Raw genomic sequence first — 17,547 nt, 5'->3', positions numbered from 1 at the left:
ATTAAATAAAAGAATTCACCTCTTGACTTATTTGCTAAGTCATTTCATGGGTGCTGGTGTGTAGGGGTTTCAGAACTCTAGCAGTAAAACATCCCCTGCTAATGGAGAGAACCTGTAGGTCTACTCGTTATCAAACCTCTATGTGCCAGAAACTGTGTATTGAGTGTTCTACAAAGTTAAAAGAACACAGTGTTTGCCCTCTAGCAGCTCAATATCTGAAAACAAACCTATAGAGATAGAAACTGGCAGGAAGAAAATGTTAGAAACAACATCTACCTTAAATTTTCTACAGTAGGGTTTTGTCTGAGTTGCTGCTCTGGAGTTATGACCAGGTATTAGTAGTCTTGGTAGCTATCGCTAGCACTTTTTATTCTTTGAAGATTTAAGATGGAGTGTAGTAGTTGAGAGCCTGGGTTTTGAGGCCTGACTTCCTAGCCTCTTATTGTAAAAGTGTCACCTTGACCAAATGACTTAATCTCTGTGATTCCCTTCATTATCTATAAAATGAGGATCATAATAGTGCCTGCCCTAGGATTGCTCCGAGGATTAAATGGCAAATATATGTGATGTGCATAGCACACCAGCTGACACAATGCAGTATATGATAAAAATGTGTTCCTGCAACCAGAGCAAAGTCTCCTAAGATTCAGTTGAGAAAGGTGTGCTTGCTATGTGAGTTCCAAGGATCATTGTTTTCCTTCCTCATGAAAGCTGCTTTGGTTAAACCCAAGATCTTTTGTACTCACTTTATTTTAATTACAAAGAAAATTCTGGATCATCTTTCTTCAGGATGAGATAGTCTTTTACATTTTCAAGTCACCTCTTTAATCACATCATATACGTGATTGGTTGTTGCTTCAGGACACTTCCAGAAACAAGTTTGATGCCTGCAGGTGGCAGGTAATACCATAGAGGTGATTCAGGCATTGCTGCCTTTCCGAAACCTTCGCTTAATATCCATCACCTCCCTCCTCATTTGAGTTTCATACATATAACTTGAGCACCACTATGTTTTAGTTCTTTATTAGGCTACAGGGATACAAGGATGAACAGAAAATTCCCATCCTCATGAAACTTGGTGTAATGGAAATATATGTAAACAAGTTCAATGCACTGTGATATGAACACAAATGGAAGTGTGTGGGTCAGAGTGGTACCTGGGAAGAATAGTAAGGAAAGTTTCACAGATTTGGTGACATCTCGGTAGATTTTGAATGGAATAAGAATAGAGAGAATCAGCGGGTCAGCATGGTTTGTGCAGGAGAACTGGACCGTGTGTATGTGTGTGATTGGAGATGAAATTGAAGATGCAGGCAGGAGCTGGATCATGTAAGAGCTTGCCTTTATCATGTGGACATTGAGGGCTGTTGAGTGATTTTAGGCAACAGAATGCTGTAAGATTTGCATTTTTAGCAGGATCATCCTAGTTTGGAAGATGAACTTGAGAAGGATGTTGGAGATGCTGGTAGGTTCCTGTCCCCACTGCAGATTTATTAAAGCCAGTGACAGTCCTATTTACTTCTGTATCCTTGAAGCCTAATACTTTTTAGACATTTAAGAAGTGTTGTAGAATAAAGACAGCTGAAGTTGAATTTCCCAATTCTGCATCCTGTCCTCAGAACATGCTGACCTAGACCTCCATCTGTCATGAGCAGCTTGACTAAGATCATAATAAATTCTTTTCCCTTGGCATTCTTCTAACTGGCACTGTCTATTTACTAGCCCCTCTGTGCAGCTGTAGTGTGGTGATGATTGATGCTTATAATTCTGACCCTGAAGTACTTCAAGCCTTCTAAATCATAAAAAGCAGATTAAAGTATATTCAATATCACTATAATGTTTGTGTGTTTTACTGCATTCGTATTCTTTGGAAATTCATGGGTTATCATGTGCCTGTGTATTTGTATGCACGTAGGCTCAGCAAGAGTCCATGATCACCCCCTACTCTGCCCTCCCTCATAGTGCCTGCCAGGCACAGTGAGTTTATTAGCAGTGCACGCCTAGAAATAAGCAAAACAAACCTGGTCTTTCTTCTCTCCTAGAAGGAAGTACGTTGTCCCCAAAGGGGCAGATTGGACAGAGATGAGAGAGAAAGCAGTGGTTAGAAATATAGTGGGGGTGGTAACACAAGAACTGGTACAGACTAGCTAGTCAGGCAGTTTACATGGGAGCCCATGCTGGGCCCCAGCCCAGGAAGAGTGGGGCCCAAGGCAGGGACACCGTCTCCACAGCCTTGTGTGCCTCGACCTGAATCATCAGGCCTGAACTTGGCAGCAGTGTCCACCAGCTATGTTTGTATTGCAGTAACCACTGTTCAGTAAAATGCCAAACAGCAAGCGAAAACATCAATAATTAGAGCATCTTGTTCCCCACACTCACACATCTCTTTGTGAAAACCATTATTACTGCAGAGCTGGCAGTATGATTCGGCCCAGAGTGCAGAACTCCAAATGGAGGCTGTGAGGTGGCTGGCTCCATTTTATAGCCTGGCTTGCGGGCGGGGTGGGGAGGGGGCATGTGATCCTGTTACCAGGAGGGAGATTGGGTGTTTGGATTATCTTTTGCAGGTTGTATATTGCAGTATGTAGAGATGCCTCTTAAGTTTTGTTGTGCAGATTTGTTTTTCAAGTATGTGTTTGATCATCAAGTTAGGCCTGTGTGGGGTACCTCACTCATTGTCCCACCCTGGAGAGCCAGTCCCCAAAACACAGGGATCCTGTCACCCTCTAGGCAAGGGCACAGGTGGACTTTAGAGCTCGCTTTACTGTTGCCAACTCTGTGATTTTGGGTGAGCCTCTTAGTGTCTCTGGATCTTAGTTTTTCTTTTTCTGAAATATCGGAGTAATATAGATTCCTTTTTGCAGGGTTGCTGTGAGGTGAAATACACTGCTAGATGTGAGAGTGCTTAACTAGGAAGCCCTGCATACATAATAGTATACTAAGTGTGCTAAAGCACATGATAAATATTCTAATAAAAATAGAAATGTTTCATCAGCAAGCACAATGTCCTCAAAAATTCCCTGAAGTACAGTAGGGAAAATGAACTATTTATTGAATTCCTACTGTAGAGTAGCTGTTCTGGCTGTTACTTTATCTGCTCCACAAGCTCATGTTAAATGTCAGTTTCAGAGATGAGGAAACTGAGCTTCTAGTCAGCCAGCTGTATATCCACATAGCACCGGTGGGATGTGGACCTGGCTCCGGAACTCAGTGCTCTTCCTCCTCCTCTCTAGCTCTCTGTCTTATACGCACCCTCCCTCCTCCAAAGCTCTTAGAAGCTGCCCACATCCTTTGGCCTGGGAAGTTGCCAGCCATTTCGTGGCCATCCACTCCTGCCCGTAGGGAAGGATGGGGTCCGGAAGGAGCTGAGCTCGCGGAGCCCTGGAGGGACCCGCAGTTCGGGAGAGTCAGGGCGTAGGGCGCGCTCAGACCCGCCTGTACGGAGTTGGCCGGGTCTGGGCTGAAAGCCGGGGCAGGTGTGCCAGGTTCCCAGCCCTTGAAGAATGGCTGTGGCCCCGCAGTTGCCAGGAGCTCGCTCTCTGTCAGATTTCCCAGCCTCGCCGAGGTCTTGGTGAGCCGCTTCCTGAACCTCCTCCCAGGAGTCAGTGCCTCTCGTGCATTCTGACGCCTTGTTCTGCTTGCAGAGGGGGTGAGATTAATTTATTCCATGTAGTAAATACTCTGTTGAGCTTTTCTGGGACCCTACTGTTGACTTTGATGCCAGGCACTGGGGGAAAGGACCCCTGAGGTAGCAGTTCATTACCTGCCCAGTGGGACCCACCGCCACATGTATTTTATATATAAAGTTTCCCCAGTTCCAGATAGAGTCACCTTAGGAACTGCAGCTGCCCACACAGACCAGAGATAATGCCTGTTGAAGGGCCACATTGAATATTTAGGGGGGATATCAGGGATTGGAGAAGCATTTGTTCAGACTGGATCTGAGACGAGCTGTGTGTCGTGTTTCCATAGGTTCTCAACAGGAGGTGCGTGGAGGCAGCAGTGATGACAGGCTTGGCACTGAACTGCCACATAAACAAGAAGTCCTTGTTTGACAGGAAGCACTACTTCTATGCAGACCTCCCTGTAAGTATGCTTTGTGATCCGCCCTCTGTAAGTTCTCAGAGCTGGGGGGTTTGGAGCCAGGGAGGAGGGCTATGTCTCTCATGTTTCCATCAGAGCTCTGTCCATCGCAGCGGGAATTTCTGCCCAGCCCTGATGGAAGCAGGTGCCCCCCGATGTTTACTAGATTGGATGCAATTGTCCTGATTGCCGACTCCTTGCTTAGCCTCATGCTTCTGGTGGCTCGCTCATAATTGAACCGGGAGTAGAAGAAGCCAGTGTTCCCAGGCTCAGGCCAGCCGTGGTGTTTGGCTCTAATTGCCTGTTAGGACAAAAGATAACTCGGGGACTGATGCAACTGTAAATGTGTACTGTAGCTCTGTAGACACAGCAAGAACTTCCCTCTTTTAAGTTAAAGTTCCCAATAATAGGACAGTCACCTTTGGAAACATTTCTGTCATCTCACAAGGAGCAAGTAAGTGGACGATAGTAAGCAGAACCATGAGCCAGAAGCCCAGCCTAACAACAGGAATCAGCTGAGCAGTAAACCAATATTAACGTGCTTTTTCCGTAAAATTTGAAAGTGTTTTTCTTACAGAGAAGCCATTGTGAACTAGAGGCAGTTTTTTATAACATTGGGCAGAACCAAAACTGTAAGGTTGAATGCATTTCCCCAAATCATGTTTCATTTGATCAGAGCCTCTGATACTAAGTACGGCCCTTCTTCACATTTAGATAAACAGCAGTGATGATATTGCTTCATGTTCTCCTTGAACTGGAAACGGGGGTGCACTGCTGTTTAGTGAGTGAGAGCAGGAGGAAAATTAAATACAAAATACAACTAGAACCTAAATTTTCCAGTTGCTGCTGCTGTTCCCCTCTGGCTGCCAGCTTTTTAGCAAATTCTCCTGCTTCATAGGGTAGAGAACATGAACCCAAATTTTTGCATCTTTTAAGAGTGTTAACCAGTTTGGTTAAGGTGGGAGACTTAGTAATATGGGACTAAAATGAGAAGTTTTTATTATCTGTATCTTTCTATCCTTTCTGGCTTAGGTAGCTCAGATAATCCAGAGTTAGTGTTGCCAAATATTACATGGGACATAACACTAAAAAAGTATTTGTTATTTATCTGAATAAGCAACTTATTCAAATTATTATAATTTGAATTTAACTGAGCATCCTGTATTTTATTGGGCAGCCCTACTCAGAGTTTAAATTTTACAGATTGAGACTTCCTGGTTCCACACAGAGAATGAGTTGGCCTGAAGCAGTGGTTCTGAAAGTGTGGTTCCCTGGGCCACTAGCATCAGCATCTCCTAGGAACTTGTTAGAAATATAAATTCTCAAACACCACCCCAGACCTGCAAAATCAGAAACTTTTCAGGTGGAGCTAGTCTGTGTTTTGACCAGCCTGCCAGGTGATTCTAAAGCAGCTCAAGTTTGAAAACTGCTGGCCTGGTGGCTAGGAGCAGAGACTTTGGAGCCAGACCATCCAAGTTCAAATCCTGACATTGACGCTTACTAACTCAGTGACTTTGGGCAAAGCCGTTAATCCCTTCTGTGCCCTGTATCTCTTTGCTAGGACTGTTGTGAGGATCAAGAGGTGTAAAGTACTGAGAACACAGTGTCAGGGACCCCAGCAAATGCTGCAGATGCTTCAGCTCTCATGCTCTGTTCTCCAGTTCTCTGTATTGACCTGCCATTTCTTTGGCATATGTCGATGCATGTGTCCATTTGAAAGTAATTCTTCCTCTCTACTTAGAAGGAGGTGAGGGAGTCCTTGTGACATCCATCAGTATTTTAGTACTTCCTGCTTTCCATTAGCTGAGTGTGAGTATCCCAGCAATTTCTGGCTAGAGGAACAAGGAAAGTTGGGTCAGGGAGGGCAGCTGGCACAATTGGTTAGCTTACAGAACAGGAACAAAACAAGCTTATATGTACTAGCAACTGCTGTCAGCCGTACTGAGGGTAGATAGCAACGTGCTTAGCCAGCACTTCCCAATAAGGAGGGTCTGTCAGGAGCCCAGTAATCAGATGCAGGGTTAGGCTAATGAGCTAAGTGGAAACAATACATCCTTTTCTTAGAGGCCTTTGACAATGAGATTATTGTTATTCCCCACCCCCCCCCCCCCCAACGGTACTTTAGTAGGGAAGATAGGATTCACATTGTTTATTGCACCATTATTTGGGGCAGGAGATGTCCAGGGAGGGTAAAGGGGGATGGGAAAAGCCGAAGAGGCCAGGCTGAATTATGGCTACAAGGCATAAACTAGTTTTTCTTCTCCTTTTCCTTTGTTCTTTTTTGTTTGTTTTGTTATGTTGCATTTTTACATTAGCCTATACTTTTGTGACATTAAAAGGAGTAGTGAACTGCACCCAGTTTTTATTTGTGGAACAGTGACTCTCTAACCCATGTTTATGTGCAGGCAGGCTATCAAATTACCCAGCAGAGGCTCCCAATCGCTGTGAACGGCAGCTTGACGTACAGTGTCTGTCTGGGGAAGAAGCGGAGTCAGGTGATCAACAAGATAGTGAGGATCAAGCAGATCCAGCTGGAGCAAGACAGTGGCAAGAGCCTCCACGACGACCTGCGGTCTCAGACGCTCATTGACTTGAACAGGGCGGGTAGGCTTAGAGAGTCTCCATTACTTTTCCTGCCAGCCTCCCCTCTCCCTTCCAGTTTCCCCAAACCAATTGAGGACACAGGCCCAGGAACCCCACAGATGGAGACCATAATACTGTATCAGCATTGGTACGTACTGGCTGATCAGAGAACTGTGATTACTGCTAACAACCCACCCCTAAAATGAGAGAAACTTAGCCACTTAGTCACAGACCCAACAGCTTGATATCTTAAGCAGATTTTAAAAGAAATGAACCAAAGTTAAAGATCAAAAAGTAAGGGGAAAGAGAAACAGTTCAGGGGTTGGGATTCACTTTGAGAGTCCTTCAGTAATGCGGGGTTTTCCAAAGACCTCAGCCTAACTTATCTGCTGATGAGGTTGGAGAACTCGGTCAGGCTGACTCTGCCTCTCGTTTGGTAGGAGTTGGCCTTCTGGAAGTGGTCCTGGAGCCAGACATGTCCTGTGGAGAAGAGGCGGCAACAGCGGTCAGGGAGCTGCAGCTGATACTTCAAGCCCTGGGGACCAGCCAGGCAAACATGGCAGGTAGAAGCCCACAGGCAGTGTCCCTCCTCCTTTACCTTCTCACTTTCTGCTTCTCGGGTCTCTTTGCACTTAACTTCTATTCTCTGCATCAGCTACATTGACGTGGTTTACATCCTTTTTTCAGCTTTTTGCTGGTTTTGTTTTGTTTTTTCTTAGAGTTTTCCTTGGATTCTCTTCTGAGCCCTTAACCAAAATAAACACACTAACAGCAATGGTGCAGAAGCACTGAGCCCAAGGGTGTGAGATTAGGAGTTACAGGAGTAACTCTGTCTGGCTTCATGCATCAGAATGTTGTGAGTTGATGAAATAATGTGTTTGAACAGTTCATCTTGCTCAGCAAGAAGACACTGTGTTTATCTGCAACACCTCTCAGTTTGTGAGAGCTTTGTGGGTGGCACTTCTTTGTTAGTTGATGCTTTTCCTCAGGGTCTCTTTCTTTTCCGTCTTTTGTAGAATTTTCATCCATGTGCAGCTGAAGCCAAATTATATAAACCATAAGCCAAGTTTATGATTTCACAAAACTTTAACTTTGAGATAAAATCTTAAATTTAGTAGAAATATAGTAGGAAATTAAAATAAACAAAAAAACCCACTTGTACTCCTGCAGCCAAACTGTGCATTTTAAGTATTTGTACATGGACATAAAGATTACAGGTATTGGTTAAGCTCAGTTTCCTCATGGCTCACTCCCTTGGCCCCTTCCTAATGCTGCTTTGCTGGCCCAGAAGTCCCTGAAAGCTAATATGTCTCCCTATTTTCTGTTCACAAGGGCTTTTTAAAAAACTTCTGCCACCCACAGAGCACTCCCTGACAGAGTGGAGAAAGTATACAGATTCTGCATGTACAGTTGTTCATCTGTAGCTCTCTACAGTGGTGTATTAGGGTTCTCCAGAGAAACAGAACCAGTAGAATGTGTGTATGTTACACATGTATGTTTATGTCTAATGACATTTATTGTAAGGAACTGGCTCATGTGATCATGGAGGCTGAAAAGTTCCAAGATCTGCAGTCAGGAAGCTGTGGGAGAGTTCTTGCAACAGAGCAAGCTCCAGGAGAGCAGATAGTGTAGTTCCAGTTTAGGTGTGAAGGCCTAAGAATCAGGAGGGCCGATGGTGTAAGTGCCAGTCTTAGCTCAAGTACAAAAGCAGGAGAAGACCAGTATCCCAGCTCAAAGACAGGTGGAGAGACTGAATTCCCCTCACCCTGCCTTTTGTTCTATTTAGGCCTTCAGTGGATTGAATGACACCCACCCACCGTGGGGAAGGCAGTCTGCTTTACTCATTCTGTGGATTCAAATGGTAATCTCATCCAGAAACACCCTCACGGGCACACCCAGAATAATGTTCAACCAAATATCTGGATACCCTGTGGCCCAGTCCAGTTGATACATAACGTTAGCCATCACAAGTCCTAGTGGGTGCCGGTAACACCACCAGTGGTGATGGTTCGTCAGTTTATGATGCTATTTACCAACCTTTTTATGTCATGCAATACAGTAGTATGCTACAGAAGGACTTCCGAATTTGTAATGCTACATTTGTCACATAGGATATCTTATAAGCAACAAATTGTTACATCAGAGCCTTGATATAAGTTGAATTGAAGACAGAACTTGCCGATTTGCTATCTTCTTTCAGCTAAAGACTGGAAAAACACCACCTGAGTGAGTGGTGTAAAAGTTAGCTGCCTGCAGATTTGCTCTAGAGAAATGAGGCTCTGTTTTAGAGTAAGAAAACTCTCTATTTTAGATGTACAGCTCATGCTGCTTTTTCTTCACAGAACGTAAGTGAAATGTGGCAGGTTGGATGGTTATCTGTTCATGCACTAAGTGTTGATTCTTTATTGCTTTAAAAAGAGTTTTTATTATTCCATTCTTCTTCAAAATAACTGATTTCTACCAAACCTATGGAATAATGAACAGGCCACCTGTTAGCTGAGAAGTAGCCCCATCTGGGTTCTTGCCAAGAGATAAACCATACCATCAAGAGCGTGTCAGTTCAGTGACAGCTGAGAGGGTTCATTAAATGGCATTTACTATGATACTTGTTGCTTTTAAATACAAATCCAACAGTGTTGCCCATAGCACAGCAGCAGAGTGATTCCAGTAGTTGTGGGGAAGGAAAGTCTGCATAGCATCCCCAGGCGTTAGCCCCGACCCTTTTGCTCCCACCACCATGAGACCATTGTGTCAACACTGGAGACTGCAGCCTGGGAACTGAGGGCCACTCTGGGGAGCACCTGTGGACCCCCGAGGGTGCTTTGAGAATGACTCTTAAATTCCAAGCCAGTTCCTTCTCAGTGGACAACTGCCACTGTTGAGATCCTCAAAGGGGTTTGTTGAGTGGAATGGCTACTGACATAGACATACTAAATGTTTCAGTGGCAATAATATTGTTCAGTTTGAACATTCAGCATGTTCTCATTGGTTCACTAAGCATTTTTTAAATTAATTCATCATCTCATTTAAACTTTATGACATTCCTGAGAGAGAGGTATTATTATGCCTGTTGTACAGGTGAGGAAACTGAGGCTTAAGGAGGTTGGGGTTTTTTGCCCAAAGATCACAAGTGACTGAGCTAGGATTTGAGTCTAGATGTGCCTGACTCTAGGAACCTTTTCTTTAAGCACTACATCACACTGCCTCCTAGTGGCAACCGCGATAATGTCATAACTGCCATAGATAACTTTGAAGATAGTATAGCAGAGTGTGGGTACCATGGGTGCTGATGGCGCCAAGGTCTCAGACCTGGGTTGGAATCCTGTCCTACCACTGCTAGCTGTAGGAACCTGGGCAAGGTTTTTTATTTCTCTTAGTCTCACTTTCCACGCTTATAAAATGAGTCACCAAATAATTGTGTATGGAAAGGGAAAGGAAGAAACCAAAGGGGAAAGAAGTCATCCAAGTCTTCAGATAGAGTTAGATGGCGTCCCTGAGACAGGGAGATGGTTTACTGAGACAGAAGATTGGGAGAGGAGTACTTTTGTGGGAGAAAACCTGAATTCCATTTTGAATGTTAAGCTTGAAATGCCTAAAGAATGTCTGAGTGATTTTGTCATTAAACTAGATTATAGGGAATGAATGTGATAATGTGTATAAAACTTATCACGGGTCCCAACAAATAGCCTGTGCTCACTATCTTAGGTAATTTTAACAATAGTAAGTAGTATTACTTTACAGAATCACCACTCATTTTAGATGAATACGCTTTGTGAAATATGTTTGATAAAATTTGGCCGCTTTTTCTCTTTGTCAAACCTTGTTATTTAAGTTCTGGAGAGTATTCAGTGATCAGAATGAGATAGCTTAACAGACTTCTCACTAAATCCTTAGGCCCCTGCTGTTTACAGAAACAGCTTTCTGTCCTGATGTTATATTTCTGATGTGCGAATGTGTTTTAGAAAAAAAATAATGTAACTGTACCGTATCACTGTGCTCAGTGGTATAGTTCTTTAGCTTTCCTGTTACAAATCCCTTCTTTTAGAGGATAGAAATTGAGCTTGATAACATTCCCATGATATGTGAATGAAGGCCCTCCCTTGGTGTTGCAGAACCTGACTGCTAAGGCTTTTGGGCACTTGAGGCAATTTAACTTAATTTGTTTAAAAGGTATTTTGTCTTCACTGGATAGAATGTCTTTTGTTAATGTTTGATACCGTATTTGAATCCAGGCTAGGGAACTCTCTTTCAACACTGCAGGATACTAAATGATTCCCCTCAGACATTTATATAGCATGGTCTTCTCTGAGAGAGACTGAAGTTCATGCTTTTATTCCATTTCCAAATTAGAATTCTAAATTGTAAAAGATGCTTTCGTTCTTAAAAGCAAGTGAGGTCCAATTCAGGGTTCCCTGAGTTCCAGCGAAGTTGCCTCTCAAGTATTGAAATTTGGTTGAGTAGAGCTCGGCATACTTTGGATGTTTTCCTTTGAGCTGAATGGGCCTTTCAGATGAGTCCAGCTTTGGTTTAGTACTATTAGACAGAACTTCAGAATTTATCAGGAACCTGCTGTGAGACAGTAACCAGTCCACTTACTCATTGCTCAGGAAGACACCAGAGTTTTGGCTTATTCAACAAGGTATTAATTTATTGAACAATTACCAGACCCTGCTCAGGGTTCTGAATGTAGAGTAAAAAGGACATTGTTCCTGCTATATTCACAAGCTTATTTCATGAGGGAGGAACATTCATTAACAAATAAAACAAGCCTGGCCAGGCGTGGCTCAGCGGTTGAGCGTGGACCTGGGGTCCAGGCGATCGGGGTTCGATTCCCGGTCAGGGCACATGCCCAGGTTGCGGGCTCGATTGATGACTCTCATCATTGATGTTTCTGTCTCTCTCTCCTTCTCCTTTCCTCTCTCTAAAATCAATAAAGACATATTTCAAAAAAATAAAATAAAAACAAATAAAACAAAAACAATTATAGTGATAAGTGCATTAAGGAAATAAATAGGGTGCCATGATAAAGAGTAATGTTGGAAGGTGAAGGCCTCTCGGAGGAGGCAACATTTATTTGAGACCTGAAGAATGACTCCAGGCCCAGCCGGCGTAGAGTGAGGGTGCGAGCACTGAAGGAGAAAGCTAAGGCAAAGTCCCTGAATGAAAAATCTTAGGATATGCTCAGAGTTAACATAGGGAACAAAGGGCCACTGCAGGGAAAGCATAATGAGCAGAGGAATGTGGCCTCAAGTGAGGCTGAAAAGGCCGGCAAGGGATAGATTACTGATAATGGCAGGAAGTTTGGGTTTCATTCCAAATTCAGTGGGAAGTCATTGAAGGGCTTTTAAGCAAGGGAATGACTTAGTCTAACGTTTTAGAAAAACCACTCTGTCTGCTTTGCGAAAGTAGATTTCAGAAAGGTAAGAGGAAGCAAGGAGACCAGGTAAGAAGCTTTTATATAGTTCACATGGAAGCCGATGCTTTTGTGGCCAGGGCTGGTGTCAGTGAAGGTGGAAAGATCAAGATGGGTAGATTCAAGATGGTTTTTAGAAATAACAGGATTTGTTAACAGGCTGGCATACAAGGCAAGGGGCAGGAAGAAAGCAAAGATGCCTTTAAGGAAGGCTGAGGAGCCAGGTGTTGGTGCTATTTATTGAAATTGCAAAGGTGAGGATGAGAATGGCTTTGTGGGATGAGCGGCAAATCAGGATTTAGTTTCAGAAATTGAAATAGTTATGAGACCTCCCAAGAGGAGGTGTCAAGCAGACATTGGAGATCAGTGTGGAGCTCACCGTAGAGGTCTGGGCTGAAGAGATGAATTTAGGAGTCATCAGCAATATGTGGTACTTAAACCATATGCCCCCACAGCAAGAGTGTAAGAAGACAGTCCTGAGCTTGATAGGAAAGGAGACATCAGCAAATGCAGTGGAAATGGAGTCTCTCAGGGAGGTGGGAGGGAAACCAAGAGAGCGTAAGGTCACAGGAGCTGAGAGAGGAAGGTATTTCAGAAAAGAAGGATTAGTCAGTATGTCACACGCGGCTGAGGTATCCGTGAGGTGAAGAGAGAATGTGTCCTTCGTCCAGTGGATTTGGCAGCGAGAGGCTGTTGGTGACTTTGACAAGGCATTTTTCGAGAGGTGCGAATAGAAGCCAAGCTGAAGTGGGTTTAGAAGTAAATGGGAGGTGAGATCATGGAGACAATATGTGCAACAAGCAAAACTTGTTTGTGAGGATTTGCTGAACAGGAAAGCAGAGAAACCAGTAGCTGAACGATGGGGAGAGAATTGGACTCTGGGGAGTAGAGTTTTGGTTTTTGGTTTGTTGTTTTTTAAATATAATATATTTTTTAAATATACTATTATATATTTAAGTATCAGAAATAGTGCTGAGAAAGGGAGATTAATAACGGATGTGGGATGGAGATGACTGAAGGAATGATGTCCTTGGGAAGGCAAGAGGGGTAGGGATTTAAAATCTGGGCCCATTTTTCAAAGGTCTGCTATTCTGGTCTTAAAGATAAGATTTACTCAGAATAGGCTATAGACATGTGCTAGATTATATGGTATTGGCTGTGTATATTCTAATAATTCAGAGGAGCCAATAGTGGAGGCCAGCTTATTGATAAGGGTTTTTAGGAGGAGAAGATGGTAACATTGAGTGGGACCTTAAAGGATGAGCAGAGGTTGAAGAAGGGACAGTAACACTGATGAAGAGAGTGCTGGGGAGCCAGCAGAGCCAGCATGGAGCCAATATAGAGATAGCTCCCCTGATTGGAGGAGAACCTTCTCATGGAATACATAGTGGGAAAATGTGGGTTGTGTCAACCGAGACCAGATGAGGGCTCTTGAATACCAGGCAGAGGAGACGAGATGGTCCACTAGGAGCTGGCCGTGCACTTGAGCAAGCAGCGGGAATGCTGAAACAACCTTCGCAGGATGAAAGTCAGAGCTGCACCTTGGGTGGCTGGGCGAGGAGGGGTTGCTGTGTTAAAAGTCAGGATACAATTCTGTAATCTGGGCTTGCAGTTGCAAGAATTTTCGGGTGAGGGTGGCAACAGTGGAAGTGGAGAGGTAGTGACAGGTATGAGGGATAATTGGAGGGAAGAACTGATAGGATCTAGTTGACAGCTGGATATAAAGGACAAAGAAAACAGAAGCAGAAGATGACTTCAGGGTTCCTAGACTGAGTCTCATGATGTCAGGAGTAGTTGGAACTTTTTGAGATTTGAGTAAGCACAAATTGTTCAAAGGGGGCTATAGGCTTTTGAAAAGTGTAGCGACATGGAGTAACTTCCGAGCTGAAAGGCACCGTTTCCCTGATTGTCAGCGTGCGTGGAGTTGCATTTGCAGAGTGAGTGAGCTCTTCCCTTTCCTGGGGGAATGAGTGGAGAGCAGAGCAAGCAGCAGCCAAGCCACTGGTCCCCAGCTTGGAGATCGAGCCCCACAGCTCAGCACTGGGGGAATGACAGACCAGTGCCAAGGGTCTCCTTTCTTGGCATGGAATTTATTTATACCGCTTTATTATTTTAATATGCATTTGCTGTGAAATCTGAGGAAATGGATTTCTTTATTCAGCCTATCAGAACACTTAGGTTTGGCAGATTATTTTTCAATTTAAAAACCTGCCTAGGAAAAAATAAAAATCTAACATTTTGTCTTCTTATTCTGTCCTATTTAAAATATTGTAAGTGAAATTGCAAAACAGAGAATTTGAGCTTTACTATCTAGGGTGCAAGACCTGAGTGTATCTTAACTTCACCTCCCTGTTTGTCTTGGGATTTTTCTCCCCTCTCCTCCTCAAGAGCCTCTTAGTCCTCTCCACAAGCCTCCTGTTTCCTTGGGGGTTATTGCTTTTAATCTGAAGGGGCCTCTAGGGTCCTCCCAACTTGGGGACAGCTCCCTCTGAGTCGTACCACACTCTCCCCTTCAGAGGAGCTCTTTCTACTGCAGCAGATCCTTACAGCCGTCAGGATGGATTCTGAGTCTTGTCTGTGGAAGGAGGGGATTGTTAGAGTACCAGAGGAGGGAAAATGCCCAGGTCTGACTCTTGCCCTTGAGCTGTAAATTCTCAGGGATTCTTCTTAATCTTCCAGAATCACTGTTGGAAATCCACATTCCACTGGAGAACATGAAGGGCTATCAGATAGTCATTTCCGAGGCCTTCCTAACTCCCAGCTCTGACACTTTGGAAAAAACTGGAGAATAAAACTACTGAGTCAATCTCCATTTTAACATGTTGTTTTTCTTATTTGGCACAAAAGAAATGAGATGTCCCCAGCTGGTGTATCTAGAATTTCTCCTTTCTCTATGTGTGTACAAGTGCACATATACACACACGTACACACACACTCAAGATGCTTTGGGACCAGAATTCTCTTACGTAGATAAAAGTACCAGCTGTGTACTTCAGGACCAATTTACCTTCTCTAAAGTTAGGTTGCTGTAACTAAACAGCAAGGAAAGTTAGATATTGCTTGCCTGGACACTCTCTTGTCTTTAAAAGATCATGCTGCCTCAGAATTTCTAAAGAATTGTCATTTTTCTCTCTTTTCAGAGGGCCAGTTGAGAGTGGATGCCAATATATCTGTGCATCGCCCTGGGGAGCCTTTGGGTGTTCGGACTGAAGTGAAGAATCTCAACAGTGCCAGGTTCTTGGCCAAAGCAATAGGTGAGTATCAGCTGTTATTCCTAATGTACGTCTTAGTGTCAGTTTTCTGTTGCTGTGTAACAAGCCAAATCCTAGTGGCTTGTACAATAACCATTTCACTGTGCACACTTCTGTGCACTGGGTGGTTTTTCTGCTGTTCCTGCCTCAGGTCCTTAAGGTGGCTGTGGAAGCTGGCAGCCCAGCTAAAACAAAGGGTCTGAGATGACCTCATTCACACGTTGGGGCCTTGGTGCTGGATGTCTGCTAGGCTTCTCTATCCATATGGTCTTTCTTCATTTGCTTGCCTAGCCTGGGCCTTCTCATGTGGCATTGGGGGATTCCAGGAGAAGAATTTTTGCTAGGCGACAATTCTAGATCTGGGGTCACTTGGATTAGATAGTGGCCCCAGCCCTTCTTTTGCCAAGTTGTTTAATCTGCACGGGGTCACTTAATCTCTCTGAACCCAGGTTTTCTCAAAAAGGGAGAGAGTAGAATTTCCTAAAAGACCCTTGTAAGCACCATTCTATGATGGCAACAAGAAGAAACTATAATGTATAGTAGTCCCCCCTTATCCACAGGGGATATATTCCAAGACCCCCCATGGGTGCCTGCAACTGCAGATAGTACCAAACCCTATAGATACTATGCTTTTTTCTATGCATACCTATCATCAAGTTTAATTTATAAATTAGGCACAGTAAGATATTAACAATAACTAATAATAAAATAGAACAATTATAATAATATACTGTGATAAAAGTTATGTCTGTCTCTCCCTCAAAATATCTTAAAGTACTCTACTCACCCTTGACTTGTGATGTTGTAAGATGATACAATACCTAGGTGCTGAGAGGAAATGAGGTGAGTGACGTAGGCATTCTCACATAGTATTAGGCTATCTTGACATTCTGACAATACATCAGAAGGTGGATCTTCTGCTTTAGATGATCCTGGGTCATCGAGCAGTGATGTCAGGAGCACACATTGTCTGTGGCTGGGGAAATTTAATCTTCTCAGACTGGATGAATGCAGGTGTCTGAAACCACAGAGAACGAAACCGTGGATAAGGAAGGAGTACTGTACATGGGAAGAATTATTATAAATGATTCTTTGACTATTTTTTGAGTTAAAGATTTTAAAAGGTTTTTAAATATTTTAAAATATTTAAGATATTTTAAATATTACTTGGCTAAATAAAAGGAATAAAAAATATGATACTAAATTACTGTGTTCTTCTTAGACTATGAAATTCAGAGGCAAATCAAAGAACTTGAGAATGGAGGTGAAATTCTGAATGAAACTCGCTCCTTTGATTACAAGCTGGGGTGAGTCTGCATTGACAAGCGTCTTGAGTGCAGCTGGGTGGTCTCCAGTCTGGGCTCACCACAGATCAGCTGTGACTCTGAAAAAGGCACTAGCTTCCCTGCACTTCTCTTTCCTCATTAGTAAAGTTAGGAAAATACTGTATCCTACAGGGTTATAATATACCCCACAGGGCTGGTAAAGGTTTAAACTGAACCAGACTCATTACATGGTGCTTAGTCTTAGGTCCTTGCCCTTCTCTTGCTTCCAGGTTCCCTGCTTTGCAGCAAGAATTTTTATTTCCTCAAATTCTATAGGTAGAAGAAAGGTTAGAGCTGGTTGTAGAGGTGCCTTTTTTTGTTTAGATAACATTGACTTTAATTTTCTAACTCAGAAATTTTGAGGATTTTATACTTTTAGCAGAAGATTAAACAAAGCTCAGAAGCCTAGACTTAGAGCTGGTTAAAAGCTAGAAGCATTGAAGCAATTTCTTCTTTTTTTAAATTAGCATTCTAAGCATTTTTCTTCTTTAATATTATTTTTTAATGTAGTCATAAAGTGTCTCCCAAAGAAGGCTGAGAGCTCGAATTTGCCTGCACCCCTTATTGGTAGGGAATCCCCTCTCTGCGTGTGTGTGAGCCAGTGCCGCGTGAAAGATTTGTTTAATGTTTTCTTGTTTAACCATCATAGGTGCACCGTGCCAATGAGGGACAAAGAAGGAAAGCAAGACTACAGGTAATTACCCCTCTTGTCAAATGGCATTATGTATTTGGGGTTAGGGCATATTTCAAATCCACTAATAGTTTTTAGAGACCACTTTTTGTTATTATTGTTGCATGATGGAAAATCCAGACTTCCTATTTTAGTGTATGCTGAGAGAAAGAATATATTCTTAATTTGGTAGCCTTGGAGTGCCTTATTAGACAGGATTCA

At 43.2% G+C, this 17,547-nt stretch overlaps 1 protein-coding gene across 1 annotated transcript in view; it reads left to right on the top strand.

The window, feature by feature from the left end:
* Positions 1-17,547, top strand: part of GATB (glutamyl-tRNA amidotransferase subunit B) — a 70,605-nt gene that overhangs the window by 22,229 nt on the left and 30,829 nt on the right. The window contains exons 3-8 of the mRNA XM_016211209.2: positions 3,973-4,086; positions 6,489-6,687; positions 7,107-7,229; positions 15,220-15,333; positions 16,553-16,637; positions 17,305-17,349. Of these exons, the coding sequence (XP_016066695.2) occupies positions 3,973-4,086; positions 6,489-6,687; positions 7,107-7,229; positions 15,220-15,333; positions 16,553-16,637; positions 17,305-17,349 (680 nt within the window). The remainder of the gene's footprint in view (positions 1-3,972; positions 4,087-6,488; positions 6,688-7,106; positions 7,230-15,219; positions 15,334-16,552; positions 16,638-17,304; positions 17,350-17,547) is intronic.

Source organism: Miniopterus natalensis, chromosome 4, assembly GCF_054644295.1.
Source record: "Miniopterus natalensis isolate mMinNat1 chromosome 4, mMinNat1.hap1, whole genome shotgun sequence".
NCBI classification, from domain to species: domain Eukaryota; kingdom Metazoa; phylum Chordata; class Mammalia; order Chiroptera; family Miniopteridae; genus Miniopterus; species Miniopterus natalensis.
This window is presented reverse-complemented; position numbering and strand designations above follow the sequence as displayed.